General features: G+C 38.9%; 1 protein-coding gene and 1 long non-coding RNA gene across 2 annotated transcripts; both read left to right on the plus strand.

Moving 5' to 3' along the window:
* Positions 1-3,959: 3,959 nt before the first annotated feature.
* Positions 3,960-6,508, plus strand: LOC135461990 (uncharacterized). The gene is made up of 3 exons (XR_010443419.1): positions 3,960-4,081; positions 4,872-4,991; positions 6,391-6,508. It is a non-coding gene; the product is annotated as an uncharacterized LOC135461990 (long non-coding RNA).
* A 156-nt stretch (positions 6,509-6,664) lies between these two features.
* LOC135465132 (uncharacterized) lies at positions 6,665-10,537 on the plus strand. Its single transcript, XM_064742585.1, has 4 exons — positions 6,665-6,680; positions 7,039-7,080; positions 9,309-9,384; positions 9,979-10,537. The coding sequence occupies exons 1-4, from the start codon at positions 6,665-6,667 to the stop codon at positions 10,535-10,537; spliced, it is 693 nt and encodes a 230-aa protein (XP_064598655.1).
* The last annotated feature ends 6,957 nt before the right edge of the window (positions 10,538-17,494 follow it).

The raw sequence follows: 17,494 nt of genomic DNA on the forward strand, positions 1-17,494 counted from the left end.
CACAAATACAATGATTAAAAATGGTTGTAATATGAAGCTGGCAATGGGTATAGTGTGAAGGTATCCAATTCCACACATGCGAACACAATGTTCAATCGATGCATGTGTGGTTTATGATCACCATTTTATGAAAACAAGAAATGAAAATGTCTGGACTATCTTGTTACAAAACAACAGGTGCGTGAATCTTGCAAAACAGTTTACTGCATTTAAAGATACATACCTGTAAATCTGATCTTTATCACTGAAAACCATTTAATGATTTAATTGTGACATCTATTTCTGGATCTGTAAACAGACAACACTTTTCCCGTATAATGCAGTGTAGCTAGTACGCTTAAGACAATCAGTGAAGCATTCATTAGGTTGCCTGTTTGACACTATCATGATTTGAGATAGTTTTGGAATTTACAGGTTTGCAACAAATGTCGCTTGATTCTTCCTTTATTTTAATTTATAAGTAAAAATAAAAGTGTGACTGGTCTGGAAATCTCTAAACTTCTCTCTCGCCGGCTTGACCCTATGTTATGCGGATTAGCTTCCCAATCATAGCCTACATGAACCTTAAAGGAGAAGAAAATTTCAATATCAATCAAATACCACTTAAAAGAGCATGCATATCTTCGCAGGTGCATGCGATAAAAAATTCTAATATGTACCTCAAGTTGATAAATTATAAATAAAGTCAGCGCCAAAATCCGCTGTGGGCGACTCCATTTTGCCTAAGAACTAGTCCTGAAGTGTACTGTGGGAGAATTGAGGAGAATTGCCGTTGGAAACCGCCAAAGTGCAGTTAGTACATTTCCGGTATAACTCTTCTTCCCAGAAGGTAGCGGACAGTACAGTTCGTTTTCCGCTTGACGATCGGGAAACCGGAATGGTGGACGCAGGTTCCGAGTTTACACGAACAAGCCGGCAGTTTGAACGACTGTCACTGGCTGAGAGGCAACGCACCCCGAGCATAAATTACATGATGTTAAAGATGGAGGAGCGATGGACTCAGCGATTTATGCCAGCTTTGTCGTATTCAGGCTTTACGTGTATGGCGAGGAAAAATCGCAGAATTATGCAGCACCACCAGATGGAAAAAAGTGTGCTCTTTTCAGCCTATAGTGTCACGTTTTAAAGTTTTCTTCTTCATTAAAACTGCAAAGGGGTTTTTTATGTGTTTTGGCGGAGAAAGGCACTAATCAGCCAACACTAATTAATATCTCAGAACTGTGTGAAAGGACATACTAGGTATAATCCGTGTACTCACATCTGTTCAGGGCAGTCTCACATGGCGACAGAAATTACATGTTCCCTGTAGGCAATCTTGGACCATTCAACATTTCACACTCACTGGGAAGTTGGTAAAAATGGCAGGATTCTAAAGTTGACTTAAAATACAAATGATTGCAACAGCTTTACAACAATTTACAACATTGTTGCAATGTATTAAAGTCTCACACTATAGTAACGTACATGTAGGGTTAGGGTCTGGGAAACCAGTGTGATTGTTTCTGACAAATCGAGTTTAGTTTCCGTGTAAGTTAATTTCACACACAGACTATCATTTCCCGCCATTTTTGACTGGCTGCTGCCAAAAACACTGCGGCTCCAGTGTCTGCAGATTACATGCTTAGCCGCTAAGATAAGGTATTGTTTCGGGCAGAGGTTTAATTTACCCATATAATAATTGGTTAAACAGAAACTACTGTGGCGGCTTTCAAGTTGTATGTGTCTTGTATGTTTGTGTGACATATACATGAGTGCAACCAGGTTTTGTGTGGCTTGAGGCTGTGTACGAATTCACCAGTGTCATTCACATGCTGGAAGGAGTTTTTCACTTGTTACAGATGGAACAGTGTTAACAGAGTATGTGTGGGTGATTTCTACACGTACACATATATAGAAATGGTCTCTATACACTGTTATATGTATGCGTGTAATGCTCCGTGTTTAGGTATATTACTCATTGCATGAAATTAGATGAGGTATGATACATAGCTGAAATTTCTTATCTGCCGCCCAGGTGACAACAAGCATGTGGTATTTGGTTTGTTTACTGGCGGTGTCCCTAATGGTATTTTTTCTGATCAATTTAGACTATAACTGTGAACTGAAAACGGATCTAGGACAGCAGGCTTTGAATTTTCGGAGAGCAATCTATTCCATTATAGGCCTCCTATTTATGACCCTTTTATTCTATACCCGTATGTAGTGTTAAATACAGTTCTGCGAAAAGGGTAAGGGAACCACTCGAGCATGCAGAATAACTATGGTATTTAGACAGCTTGGTGAAATATGTTGGGAGTAACTGACAAAACTATGTTCACCACAATTTGCAAAAGAATTTTTTGGTGGCATATATCCTAGATCATTGTCCAGAATGACATGCTAAAGGCCTACCAAAATCTAAGTAGAGGAGCAGAGCTTAATTTGTATAAATGCAACATGGCGGCCCTAAAATCACCAATATTTCGAATAAAACTAAGGTAATATGTATCTACGAAAACATAAGAGGTCAAATGACTCTTTCAGTTTATAAATATTTCCGAGATTAAAGCTAACTATCTGGGTTTTAAATGTATATATACCAGTGGGTCGAAAGATGCGGATAGTTTGTGTCTTCAGCTGTTTTTTGCGCAATAAGTCTATTCTCGTCATCTTCCATACCCGTCTTTAATCTTTTCTGCCTAGCCGACTTATACACGGGTCTTCTGACCTTATCATAACGATTTTGGCATGGATTATCTGTTGGATTCAGATTTAAATGTGTTCATACCGTGTGATTTCTGAAGATGATCCTGTGTATGGACATATGATGAAAAATAATGATTTAATATACGTACACTATGTATGATTCACTCATCGTGTAGTTTAGACCTTAGTTTTGCTCATTTCCATATAGAAACGAATGTCATGGCACTTCACCCTGTTCAGATAATGCTCACTGTGTCAATACAATCGGAAGTTATGGATGTACCTGTAAATCTGGTTTTAAAGGGAATGGGATAGTGTGTGCAGGTAAGTGTCGTATTTGTGGATATAGTACCTGGCACCTTTGGCAATAAAACTGTGGGTTATTATTCACATTTGCATGTTAAAAAGGGACGAAGAAGGCATTGCTGGGACTATCTACTTTTACACAAACTGATGGTCGGTAAACACAGTATCATGTATATTCGCGTCGGAATCTGCGGATGGCAGTGGATTTCCGCCGGGCTTTGTCCAGTTCCCTCCCACCATAGAGCTGGTCGTCCTCGTATATTAGTAATTCAGAAGTGCCACGTAAAACACCCATAAAATAAATAAATGGTTGGATGCTTACGTTGCACTTAGCAATTTTTCACTCATATGATGACGACGAGTGATTAGGTGTGTGTACATATACTGTGTCTTCTTGTGTCAGGGTCCAAGCCGCCAAAGTGCTGCCGCCAATGAACACCCCAACTATTATACCGTTGAAGGTGTGGAGATTTAAATAGCTAAGAATTGTGGGATTTCAGTTTAGTCTATTAGTTTATTTTTTTTTTTGCAAAAGCAGAAAACGACACACAGTAGTTATTTCTACCCAGGACACAAGGTAAATGATGTGAAGGAATCGACACTGAATGATCAGATGAACATGTATGTGTAATTAATTTATTCAGAATCTTAGATTTCATCGCTGCTCCATCATTAAATGTTGTCTGTGGCAATGCTGTATACGTCAGGATGGTTATCGAGGACACCTAGGTAAACCATAAATCTGGATCTGCTTCATCAGCACAGTTGTTCATCTAATACTTGATATTTTCGTCAGTGACATACAGTGATATAAGGCCAATTGGAAGGATCGAACCTGAGTGTCGTCGAGTGCCCCCTTAACAGATCGGGCTGCAGGTCGCCTCTATTGGTAATACAATTGCCTCCATCACGATATTTTAACGCCTTAGGATTGGAACATGGAACTAATACATATCAAATTTTTCTTTAGATGTAGACGAATGTAATAGCGATAACTCCTGTTCTGCTAATGCTGACTGTGACAATACTGTTGGAAGCTACAACTGTACATGTAAGGTTGGTTACCATGGGAACGGAAGACAATGTGAAGGTAAATATAAACTTAACATGGTATTATCATACATATAGCATGCCCACATACCTACATTTGTCGACATAGTCATCTTTCTCATCGCCATGATAGAATCGTCTGCACAAACATGGGATTAACTTCTATCCAAACGAAGTAACCATATCCTGCTTTGAAATAGTGTTATTATCTGTAAGATTTAATGATCCTTCTGGGAACCGAGGTGACCGAGGTGGTTAGCGTGTGGTTAGCGTGCCAGCTCGGCGGTATGACCGAGGAATCTCTCACCAAAGCGGTGAGTTCAAGGACAACCCATGCTAACTTTCTCTCCGGCTGTACGTGGGAAAGTCTGCCAGTAACCTGCGGATAGTAGTAGGATTCCGGCGGGTTCTTGAGTAGGGTGTAAAACATGGCGTCAATCAAACAAATAATGATCTTTCTCATGGTCGTGCCATCCCTATCTACGTGGATACCATGGAGTAAATAGCAATATAGAACACAGATTTTAAGATCTTTTCCATGACTTGCAATAGGCTGAGCAAAGCATTAAGACATTAGTATTCGATGCGCAAATTTGTATCCTAAGTGGTGTTGCGTAATATAGTCTTATATCTGAGTACGATAATCTATTCTAACATCGCACAGAAAACGCGATATTGTATAAATTCTATGAAATGAAGGTATTGCTAACTAATATAGTCTCATATCATAACTTTTGTGTGAATTGTTAATCGTTAACTGGCAACAAGTTTGTTTTCCAATGTCCCACTACCATCCATGAAGTAACGTTTCTTTTCATGTACGTTTGTAGATGCGAACGAGTGTACGGAGCCTGACGCCTGCTCTCCAAATGCTGTTTGTATGAACGTACCTGGTAGTTACAGCTGTAAATGTAACGTCGGATTTACTGGAGATGGGAGCAACTGTACAGGTAACAAGATGATCAGAGAAATTAGAGACCTTTAGCTAGAAGCTAAGAGTTCATTTTGTAACTTGTAACTTCCCTCAATATACGTGCGCGGAAAGGTCCTCCTTCAATATACGTACGTGGAAAGGCCTTCCCTCAATATACGTTCGCGGAAAGGCCTCCCCTCAATATACGTACGTGAAAAGGCCTTCCCTCAATATACGTGCGCGGAAAGGTCTTCCTTCAATAAACGTAAGTGGAAAGGCCTGTTGGCAACCTGTGGATGGTTGGTTTCTCCCGGGTTCTCTCCGGTTTCCTCCACAAATAATGCTGGTCGCCGTTGTATAAGTGACATATTCTTGAGTGTGGCGTATAACGCCAATTAAATCAATTAAATAAATATTCACTAATATAGTATTCACTTTAAGCTGATTTCCTCAATCCACGAAACTATCACATGTTGTCGTAAAACGGAATATATCACTTTCATAATTCAGTATTTTTGCAGTGATGAGGGAACCATTCATAGCATCACGTTAACACTTTCTAAAGTTGACAGACTAAGTTGTAAAGTGTTGGAAGTTTATCTTTACAAAATGATTATGACATATTGTAATTTAACGTGTTTTAATACCAAAATAACAACTTTGAATGTTGCGTTCAGCAGCAAAGATTAAATAATCTTATAATCCACCAATATTTCACTCCCTGCCCGTGTACAATATTTTAAGATAATGACTCATATTTCACTTCATTTATTTGAGTGATGTTTTACGCCGTGCTCAGGAATATTCCACTAGTACGACGGCGGCTCATATTTTACGCATTTAACGTGTTTATAACACTTAGAAAATGTCGGCATTTCAACACTTGCATTTTAAATACTGTTGGATAGGGCGTTAAACACCAATCGAATAATCAAATAAGTAACTAGAAGTCAGCCGCACGATTTGTGGTGAGCTATGTCAAAGTGAATCGGTCAGCTCGCTTGTGAGCCAAGCTTAGTGATTATCACATGCCTCCTTTAATTCTAGTGAGTTTGGCAAGACATATTTCCATCACTGCTCGATTCATTTCATTCTGTACTACTATAGGTCATCGGTGTAGCGTTTGGTGCTTGTAATGAGTGCATGAGCGATAACGCCACATTGACATTATTTCAGCCCTATGTCATGGAGATGTGCATGAAGGTTATTTAAATTCACGAGCTGTAATCCTCATCTGCTGGGTTTGGAGGGTGTGGCCAGCAACCACGAACGTCAAATTTCAGATATTTGTGCAATGAACTTTTTATACGGTTTTGACGAATGCAATGCAAGTATAAATTAATAAAATCAGGTATAATAATATAGTTATTCCTTGCTCTAGCAGACAATCTGATCATAGATATTTTGATAAGTGCATATCTAGTAAATCTTTGCAGACGTGGATGAATGTGTTGAGATGGACCTCTGCGGTCTTAATGCTAACTGTGACAATGTCCCTGGTTCCTACAACTGCACCTGTCAGACTGGTTTCCTTGGGAACGGCACAAACTGCACAGGTATGACGAACATCGGCATTGACCGTATATACTACGTATATCAACCATATATCATTTATGTATTTTACATGATTGACCATTTCGTGTGTTTTATTGTTTGAAGTTTACGGAATCCCAACATATTTATAATTCGGTGCTGCTTCACAAGAGCGCCATGCCGGGGCCACCAGGTATGAAGCCCCAACCTGTCATTGTATTATATAGACACAAGACTGAAACTTGAGTACTTGTATAAACTGTACAAACAATAGCTTTAAACTCCTCCCACCCTTCAATGTGCACCATAACAATTCTGTGTTTGTTTTACGAGAATTCCCAACAGCCTAATGGTCATGGACGAGGGGAACTTCTGAACAAAAAGTTCACTGATTAATACAAATATACACGACTTTACAGGATAAACGATAGGAACGAAAACAAAATCCATGTGTTCATTTTGAGGCTCTTCAACTGATGGCTTTAAACACTTTTTATAGACCTAAATAAAGACATGCTAACGTGTGTTTGTGTATGTTTCTATTCCCCTAGCCTTACCATCGATAACATCACCATTGATCGATTCTCCAGTTCGTAAGTATGCAGTATCCTACAAAAGTTGTTTGTATGTGATGCAAAAGTATGTTGCCGAATATAAGGAAAGTAACGTCTTTGTAATGGAGAGACTTATGTATGATAGTGTTGTGTTGTTGTTGTATCCACTGAGATAAATGTTCCTACAGAAATACCAGATTTTCCTTTTATACTTCGGTGTTTACCCGCCCCCATACCCCGTCCGCCTAATGTGCAAAGGAGCTGTTTCACCTGTGTTCTTACATTCTGCCTGATCATAATACGCAGGTTTCAAAATTCGACGATACAGGAAGAGAGTGACGTCCCTTTAAAATTGACGCCGTAGCTTTTATGCAAGGTTTAGCCTGACATCAGTTTATTGTCGTATTGATGTAACTCGAAAGCGATAATAAAACAGTTATTTGTGGAAGCTCATTTCGGTCATCGGCTCGTTTTCGTGCCTCAAAGTCGGGAGACGCCGGATCATACCAAAGACTTTTAAAAATGGTACCAGTTGCTACTTCGCTTGGCGCTCAGACCTGAGAGGTTAGACCAAGGAAACAGGATTGGTTGACCCAGTGCCAGTTCAGTGTGACTGGGTGAGGTGTCACGTGTTGTGTCTTCGGTATGATACTTCAGTGGCGGCTGCACTTTGGCAGCATGGATTTGCAGTGCCACAAAAGACACGGCATATGCACACACACTTAATGACTCCTTGTCCACATATGACTAAGAATCGTTAAGTACAACATAAAACTCCAAGCATACATAAATATACATACATACATATACATACATACATATACATGCATGTGCATTTCGCCCACCGCTCCTGCCTGACGAGTGGACAACGCAATATTTTCGTTGCTCTGTCGCCCCGTCGTCCTTCATTTGCATAATAGGAACGCGCCTTTTTATAAATAAAATATCAAACTGAGAGAACTATGCCAATCTAACTTTCTAACATGACGTGACTCCCCATTTTGATACTTCCACTGACAAATTGCCAACGACAAACTTCAACTTTTTAATGAAATATTGCATAGCCGCTTTATCTCTCAAGGAAATTTAAGAAGACAGAATCGCAGTATCTGAGTTTAAAATTGAGGGCTTTCACTTTTTGTGAGTGAAATCAAATTTACGCAAGACCGGGTGTTCTTTGGACTGCTTTGTACAGAGTTTACAAATCTACCCTGCGCATGGCACATCTATAATTGGAAGGCAATATATTCAGATTTAAATGTCGCAACACACGACACGACACGACATTATAATATTATAAACTCCATTAGCGCATTGTGACATCTCTATATTTTAATTCAAAATGTCGCTTTGGTGCCTTGGAAAAAATGCACCAGGCCGACATTTTAACTTTAGTAGATGCACTTGCGCATTGTGAATAGTGAACCATCACAACATCTTAACTTAAAATGTCACCTTGATGTGCACTAAACAACACGCCAGCGCAATATTTTAACCTAAAGTGTCACTTTTCTGTCAGCTAACTGCGCATGGCAGAAAAGTAGCGGGTTACGTTTTCTGGGAATAGATGTTTTGTTGTTGGCACTGATGGTTACACTTTCTTAGGAAAGGATCCGTGAACGGCTTTCGAAACCGCACGTTTGCGACCCTGGAGGTAGTCTCAGATCTGGTTTTGACGGGTTATACCGTCACAATGTTGCAGTCAAAGGTACCTCAATCGGAGCGCTATCATGCAAGATAAATTCAGAATGACACCGTGGTAGTTTATGATACGTTTGTATTGTTAACCTTGGGTCCCGAAGATGGCAGTAAGTCTATCCATATACTCAGTGGTCATGCGCATACACCGTTCACCGGATGGCGACATTTTAAGTTAAATGTTGTGATGTGTTTTAGACCGCTTAACGCGGCTATTTACGTTTAAGTGTCGTTTTAGTGATCTGGTAAATTTTGTAAAGGCTATTCCCCGTGCCCCCCTCCCCCCGCCCCCCCAAAGTGTTTTCCAAAATCATACTGAATCATACTTTTTTAAAGAAAAAAATTGCAGTGTTGTTCTTCTTAAATATCGCTTTAGCGCAATGTGGACCCATGCATTTCAATAGGAGAGTAAAATTATGCGCCACCAGAAAAATACACCGTCTCTCTCCTGTTCAAATATAGAATAAACGGCACGACGGACGTCAGGCGGTAGTGGCTTCCATAACTATTCCATCGGATTTGTGTTCTGAACGGTAATATTTATAGTTGTGATTTTTATGTGTTATCAGGTTTGGCTGGTGTTATAATAGGAAGTCTGATCGGTCTAATGCTTGTCGTGTTCATCGTAGTGATTGTCATCCTCAGGTAAGGCATGGAGGTTTGTGCGCGGAATGAAACGAAAGAGTACTAATCTGCTAATAGACTAAATACATCATTTTGTTATCAGAAGTGCATTCGGGAGATGGTATCGCCTAAAGTATAGGCCTACGTGCAAATCGCCGTGCTCTGCAGTGCACTGAATCGTTCAGGAAACAAACACGCACCGCGGCCACTGTGTCTCCGGCAGGTCCGGTACTATAGTGGTTTCCGAGAATTCACTGGATTTAAAATGCTTTTAATCTGACACATAGTTTTTGCGCTTGTACAAAGAGTGGTAACAATTTGCACCAAGGTCAGCAGCAACATCCTCCGATGACCCCTACCAACACATGTGAATACATATCACCTACATAAAACATAAGCCTTATAGGACTGAACGAATGAATGATCATGGCTCATCGGAAGTATTATATACAACCATACAGTGGCCAGTTTTACGAGTAAATTGATTCACCCTAACCAAACCTTGTCTGTACATTGACAGTTTCAAATGAATACCACTTAAAAATCACATTAATTGCCTTAAAGGTTATGCTGAAACAACGGCAAAATTCATTCTAATAATGTATTTATTTACAGACGAAGAAAACAGAACGAGAGGCTTAATAAAGCTGAGGCAGAGCCAAGAGATCGAAACATAGCGAGAAGCTCTAACGTGCAGAATCAGAGTTATGCTGAGGTGAGGATGTCGGACCTGGTGGGAACGGAGCTTGATGACAACATGGCCAGTGTTACACAGTATTCAGAGGACTCTCAAGCACTGTACTCCAATGATCTTGTGAAAGAGAGGAAAATGAAACAGCGCCAGATGGAGCAGCAGGAAAGAGCCTTTCACAACGACGCTGCGGTGTATGAGAATGAGCCAGGTCTCGTCGGTGGTGTCCCTACAAACGGCGCTTCGGCCATGACGTACGATACTTTGTGGAAATCCGGGGTGACGACTTCTTCAGATGACACCTATAACCACTTACACCAACAGACCGTCGTGCCCGAGAAGAAAGTCGAGACGCACCATTCCGTGAATGTGTACAATCATTTGTACGGCAAAGGTAAAGCCTTACCCAAACCTGTCCATGGACCGACATCAGTCCAGGATAACCTCTACTCACTGGCGAATAATTGCAATGATTCAAACTGATTTTCGTCATCCTTCAAGTTTATAAAATACCAATGGCTTGTGGACATTTTAGTAATAATTCACATTACATTGAGAGCGCTACATGCCGCAACGATCGGCGATTTCCAAACAACCATTGTATAAGGCTTGCCTGCAGTTTGAACTGGAGTAGGTGGTCCGCTTAGTGGCCTTGATCATACTGCTAAACTTCAAGCTGTAGCTGATTGAATACGGTACAAAATCTAATAATACAGTTATCAAACACCAGGCTGAATATCGTACACTGACAATATCATTTAAAATTATTTCTGCAACAGATAATAAACGTGCTTAACAAATTAATGCCTTTCAGTAAATATATACTATCTAGAGCGTAAAAATGATTTCACTGTTTCAAAATGCTATAATTTGATCCATTTTATGGACACACTATAATGAATGCTTTCTTTTAACATGTTCAAGAAGTGTTTATATTTCAGATACACGCGTATGTTTATAAATATATTGATATATTTATAAATACATGCAGTATTTTATAAATACTCACATTTATAGTATAAATGCAATCATTTATGTAGTAAATTGAATGGGTTTATTGCTTGAACGGAGTGATTTAAAGTTTTCAATGTATATGATCAACATTATAAAGCGGTCTTACTATCGGTTGTTGGGTAAACACGTTTAAGTGTTTAAGCATTAAACATGTTACAATAAAACATTAAGTACCTTTATTATATGTATCAAAGAGACGCTTAAATGTTAAACATTTATTTTTTCAGTGTATCGTTAATGGTATATTCAGCCTGGCCTGTCTGATAAACCCTGTACCATCCAGCTCAGGGCCATGTAATATAGACTTACCCAATCATTTTAAAATCCGATCAAGTCAAAGTTGCTTCCAATGTACCCAAAACTTGTCGGCTTTACTTGGAACATGTGCTAACTACTTACAGATTGCACAGGTATGGCAGGTTTTGTGTACCAATCGCCAATATGTTCAGACACGAACACTGCTTAAACAGAAAAAAGCGGATTCCAAAGGTTGTTCCATGGGCTTAAAATACAATAACATTAGCTCCAAAACATTGGATATACATGCATGATTCAGAATCTTGAATACGCCGAACAAAAATATAATGGTGATAACCAATAGCGGCCATATTTGGCTATCACACTGTTAAGACACTTTCATTTCAACATTTTTGACAGAATATTATTAACAAGTTGACTTTTATAAAAACAAGAGAAATTGGAATAAAATTAGCACCAAATATTAAAATACACATGTTAATTCGATGTCCATATAACCCTGTTTGATTTTTCCATGTTCATTTGTGTGCGACGCTTGTTTATATGTGCTACTTTTGTTTATATGTGCGACCCTTGTTTTGTAAAAAAATGCACTAGAGTCAGATTCACTGGGATTTGAAAATTGTAAACTGAGCATCAGTTTTTATATGTGGCTTACTTGTACACATGTGGAGTTTTCTGCTTGTGTATCTGTAAGGGTGTATATGTACACGTAGAAATGTGTAAAGATACTGTATATGCGGCCTTAACAACCAGACAGCGAAAACACTTTTTACCATTTTTAATTTTGACTGATTTTATTTACGTACGAAGTAAAACCCCGTTAATGGAAACTGGTATTGAGTTATTGAGAAACTGCGACATGAGACAAAGAGACGAAAATAAAGTCTTTATTTCGTAGCAGGTGAGATGAAAAAGTTTTTTAGGGGTTTTATGTTATAATTCCGATCGGCTTTGGTATAAAATATACAATGACTTACTGAAGAGGGGAAGATTGGAAAGGATTGTAAAACTACAATAACTGACGGACGTTATGCTCTGGTTAGTATATATGCATAACCAGCCCTTTCGATTGACAAGTGAAAGGCAGGATATGTTCGCTTTGGTTTCCGAAGTAATAGATAATGTTTATATGCGTTGTCCGAAATGAGATCGTTAAAAGTTTGATCATTTTCCACATGTACAAAATAACAATCAGCATATATTACGTTAAATATGTATGCAGATTTAGTGTATAGATTTTGTTTTCGGTTATACGTCCTTGTTATATGTTATATTCAGTGATATATGAATGGTCATTGACCTAACTAACTTTAGTTGTTGACTATGTGTGGATTTGGAGTTTGGAGTAGATTACCACGTCTACCTGTTTATGCTTGCCCCACCGTTAGTTTCTCAGCCACTGTTTCATGACGCTTCACCATAATTAATAAACTGCTATTATATGTCTTCATGAAAATAATTTACAGATCAACTTCCATGCTTTTAGGATTTTTAACGTGTTTTTTTATTTTAATTTGATTTACACTTTTACCATACCTGTGTTTATAATGAATGAAAACTTAGGCCATGTCTTTGCTGTGATTCGGAGGTTACCATATTTTGGGAATCTTTCTTCTCTGTTCAATATTATACCAATATTATGTTTTATATTATTTATTACTACTAGTCTTTTCGGCAAATCTCTGAAGAGTTATTTTCATATTTTAATGAAATCTTCATGCAAGTCTCAAGTACATATTGGTAAAGGCTTTGTGATGTTCTATTCATTGTAAATAACTATGGCAAGTTTGGCCCGCACTGAATTTTTGCAGAGATTAGTCCCAGGCTTCTGGATATATAAATGGTTGCGACACAAGTCTTCTTTTTTTTTTCCGTATTTTTATAACTGAACATAATGATGCATGAACGTTGTCATAAATCCCGTCTGTGACTGATGTTTACAAAATGCCTTGTTATAGTATCTCTGTGGGGATTTTAATTGGAAGCCTCATGAAATGTTCAGTTAGTTTAAGGTATTTGACATACGAATTTATTAATGACTATAATTTACAGTGTAAGTTAATATGCGTTCGGTTTTTATCAGGCTCTATTATTACATCAAATCCGTACATGGTTGTAAATGGTAATTCATCTTCAGTGGAGGGTAAAGGCTCAGGTATGGAAGGGGATCACCGCCAAAAATACATCTCTCAAACGGAATAAGCATCTACGGCACACCAAACAAGCGTCTCCCAAACCAAATAAGCATCTTCTAAACCAAACAAGCATCAAACGGAACAGGCATATTTCAAGGCTTACAAATATCTTCTAAATCGAATAGGCATCTCCCAAACCAAGTAAGCTTATATCACACCAGGTCAGATAAAAGGTCGGTCAGATAAGTCTTTCTCAAACCCAATAAGCATCCCGCGGATAAAGATTAACGCAAGAGGCAACTTTTCAGATAAATGATGTCCAGTAATCAACCATTGCCAACTTGAGCAGATGTTCTTGAGCAGTGGCACAGCAGCAGGCCGCAATGGATCAGGAGCCTCCTATTAGTGCGATCGCTGTGAGTTCAAGTCCATCTCATGCTGACTGCCGCTGCTCCTTTCGACGTGGCAATAATAAAATTTGCGTTGTGATCTGTGATATGCAGACCTAGATATATAAATTGATGTGATTACAGCGTATACTGACAAATACTGATATCAAATCGTATACTGCAGATAACCTCTTGGCTTACTTCATGGCACTTAAACAATGAAATTAGTTCTGGTGCATTGAATACACGCGTCATTTACGTATTATAAATCACTATATATTCAAAAGCTTGGTACAGTAAAGAGGAAAACAGAAGTATACATGGGCCTATTTTAAGGACACTTGAAGTCTTATACCTTTAGGTTTACTCCTACTGGACTGTCTCTGTCGCAAAAACAATTGTATCACATTGTTGAATATTTGTACAGTTGATGTCGATTAATACTTCTAACCTCCAAACATTATTATTGGAACATTGTATATATATATATGCCAGGATATAAACAACGTTCCAAACAGTAGCGTATGTGCGGTATACCCTGTTACCCAGGCCACGTGGGTATAGTGAGCGTGGGCTGTAAATTCGTGGTCAACAGTCAACCGATGTCTAGTGATATGTGAAATATAACTTTCAGAATTATATTGATTTAAATTCTGCTGAAAATAATGCTAATTAGGCGGTACTTCTTCTCCAACAAGCTTATATATGTGTGTAGAATATTTTAAATGTTAAACACCTCCCAGTATCGCGAAATCTAATCTCGGGTGCAGTAATCTTACTGGAGTGTTTTTAATAACTAGAGCGTTCTCTTAGGAAGCAGGAAGTGTGAGCTCTACATACCGAATGTACCACTATGACTGGTGATCTCGTCATATTCTTATCGACGATCACCTCGAGGAGGTACTCTGAACACGTGGGCCAATCTCGTGCCAGGAGGCCGATACTATAGAAGGGTAGAGGTCATTTCATATCTAGTGTTTTCCTCATGGTGACCAATAGAAGATCAACATGGTTTTCACTTCCTGTTACAAGGAGTCATCTTGATAAGGCAGAAATGATCTATTAAGCTACTTTAACCCCAAGCTAATAAACAAGGGAAACGATTTAGATGAAATACATAGGATTACCTTAACACTAGGATAACTCCAATCATACATTAACAATAAAGAAATTTCATAATGAAACGATTATGATTTTGTGATAATCTTTGGTTTGAGGATACTGTGGAAGGTCTATAGCTTCCCCTAACATAAGAATCTTCCATAGGCTGGGGTTGAAAACATTGTCGGCCTGGATTTCCAGCGTAAAAGTGCCCTTAACATTGTTTCCGAGTAATGCACGGTCAGGAAAATCGACTGGTTGGAGTTACAAGCACTATACTGTTTGTTTGTTCATTGTATCCTATCTAGTTCCCTTCAGCCATGAGATCCATGAACTAGTCGTAGAACTAGTCGTGTTTTTAATTAAATATTTCTTATTGTTTATATTTTTAGTATTTTACTTTACCTATCATGATTTTGTAAATTTGAAATAAAAATATCTCTTATCTTGGAACTTATCTTATGTTGTAATTATACAACCTTATGGATATTCGCCGCCATGCTAAAAGCATTACGCTGCTTGATAATCGTAAGCATCCTGGCTTCTTGACAAGCAGCTAAAACTTCTGGTGTCTGGCATTAAGCTGTGGTCTGTCAAGTACTTGATATAGCCTTGTCAGGGAAAAGATTGACGGTTCATCGGTTAAGATACTCTCACAATATCTGGTCAACTACACTGTATGCCTAGTAACGTGCAATTCTACATGTATGTAGGTGGCAAGAAAATTTTAGTTTTATGTACAGTAAAATGAAACAATGTTTAACCATTTTAATGGCTTTACAAGTCTGAACAAAACCGTCCGTGTAAATTTATGTTAACCCTTTCTCTCCTGTAAGATTTTATTTCTCTCCACGGCGGAGAACTGATACGAAACCACCGCGTCTCACCAGGCACATGACAAAACACCTAACATAAACCCGCAGCCGATCCACCAAGAGCGGGATTCGAACAGCCTACCTCACTGTCACCATATACATACTTACATGTAGCTATAATGTTAGTATTTTCTTCAGTCATGTACTTCATTTTTGTTCGGTGTATGTAGTGGTTTCAGGTGTATATGGAGAAAACTGGAATGACCGGCGAAAGCAACTTCCGTTTGTCACGTACCTTGCAAATCTTCTGACTTAAATTTGCTGCCGAAGCAGGGAGAGCAGAATTCGAACGCGCGATCTCATTGGTAAGGGGCCAGACAGTCACAGTGAACCAGTGATTTAACAGTCAGAACCAGCGCGGTACCCATCATTTCCCTGCATTGTAGCCCAATACAATACTGTAAGAATTTGTAATTTCTTAGAAAGACAGATTACATGTCCGACTTATTAGACCGAATTTGATAACATCCGAGTCCCACTGTAGGATATTAAAGGTATTAAAAACTCGTTTCATAACTGCAGCCGGCTTATGGAGAAATCTGAATATGTATAGGCACTTAGCTCCCCTAATCCCAGTGAGGATACGATTTCCGCAGCATATATTTTGTATTTATAAAATCGTCTCTGTCAAAAGAGTTCCCGGAAGTAATGAGCTATAGCTCTAGTAAAAAAAAGGGCTTGTCAGAGAAACATTTAGGAGGATTTACTTAGAGCAGCGGACTAATTCCTCTGCTCTCATCACTGTTCGCGTGGGGAAGGGGGGGGGGGGGGCTTGGTGACAATGAGTGACTTGTCTTTCACCAACCTAAATAAATGTAACTCGATGTAAGAATATTCCTATATACAGCCGGGTTTATTCGGATTGTTCTTTCACCAATAAGGGGTGAACATCTGCAATCAACAGCGCTAATACTAATGGGTAACCTCGTGGCAAATACACAACGAACTAAAGAGTCAAATGTCCGCAATGTCGACTAAGAGTCCAACATTATGACACAGGAAAGACATCTACATCTTCTGAGAGTAGAACACATTTATACTGAGTCGAGAGAATAGAGCGATTGCCTTTGTAATGGTGCGTGTTCAGTGAGCTGAGGGACGACGATCGTCAGCTGATAGGTTTGTTATAGGCTGATAATATGTAGGTAACTGGTATGTAGAGGACAGGAAAACATTTGCGACGACACACAAGGTACTATACAAAATTCAATACTAGAGATGTTAATCTAAATGACCATGTCTACAACCATTTTCTTTCAACTAGCATGAGTTGTTAGTGTTGTAATAGATAAAGAAACGGTTGCTTCTGCAAAATGACGTCATTTACCTTTTCTCCGTGAACACATTCTCCAAATGTAACCCAATAGACACATCATTTGAAGGCGATGTGAATCAATGTTGGCTCTTTTTACAGGAAACAAGGGTCTTCTACAAATGCTTGGATCTACCTTCACCATCAGAGACGTGCTCCACAAAGCACTTGATAAACGTAGAAATTATCCGCTGACCGCACAGTGAGAAAAACTAACCCATTACCCCCTCAGTGTAAAAGCGAAACAGGAAGGCTTGTTTATTGGGCAATTATGTAAGGTTCGGGTGACCAATTGTGTTAGCAGAGTAGCGGAGATGGAATCAACGAAGGGTCAAGTGGTGCTTATCCCAGGG

The sequence above is a fragment of the Liolophura sinensis genome, chromosome 1 (assembly GCF_032854445.1).
Source record: "Liolophura sinensis isolate JHLJ2023 chromosome 1, CUHK_Ljap_v2, whole genome shotgun sequence".
NCBI classification, from domain to species: domain Eukaryota; kingdom Metazoa; phylum Mollusca; class Polyplacophora; order Chitonida; family Chitonidae; genus Liolophura; species Liolophura sinensis.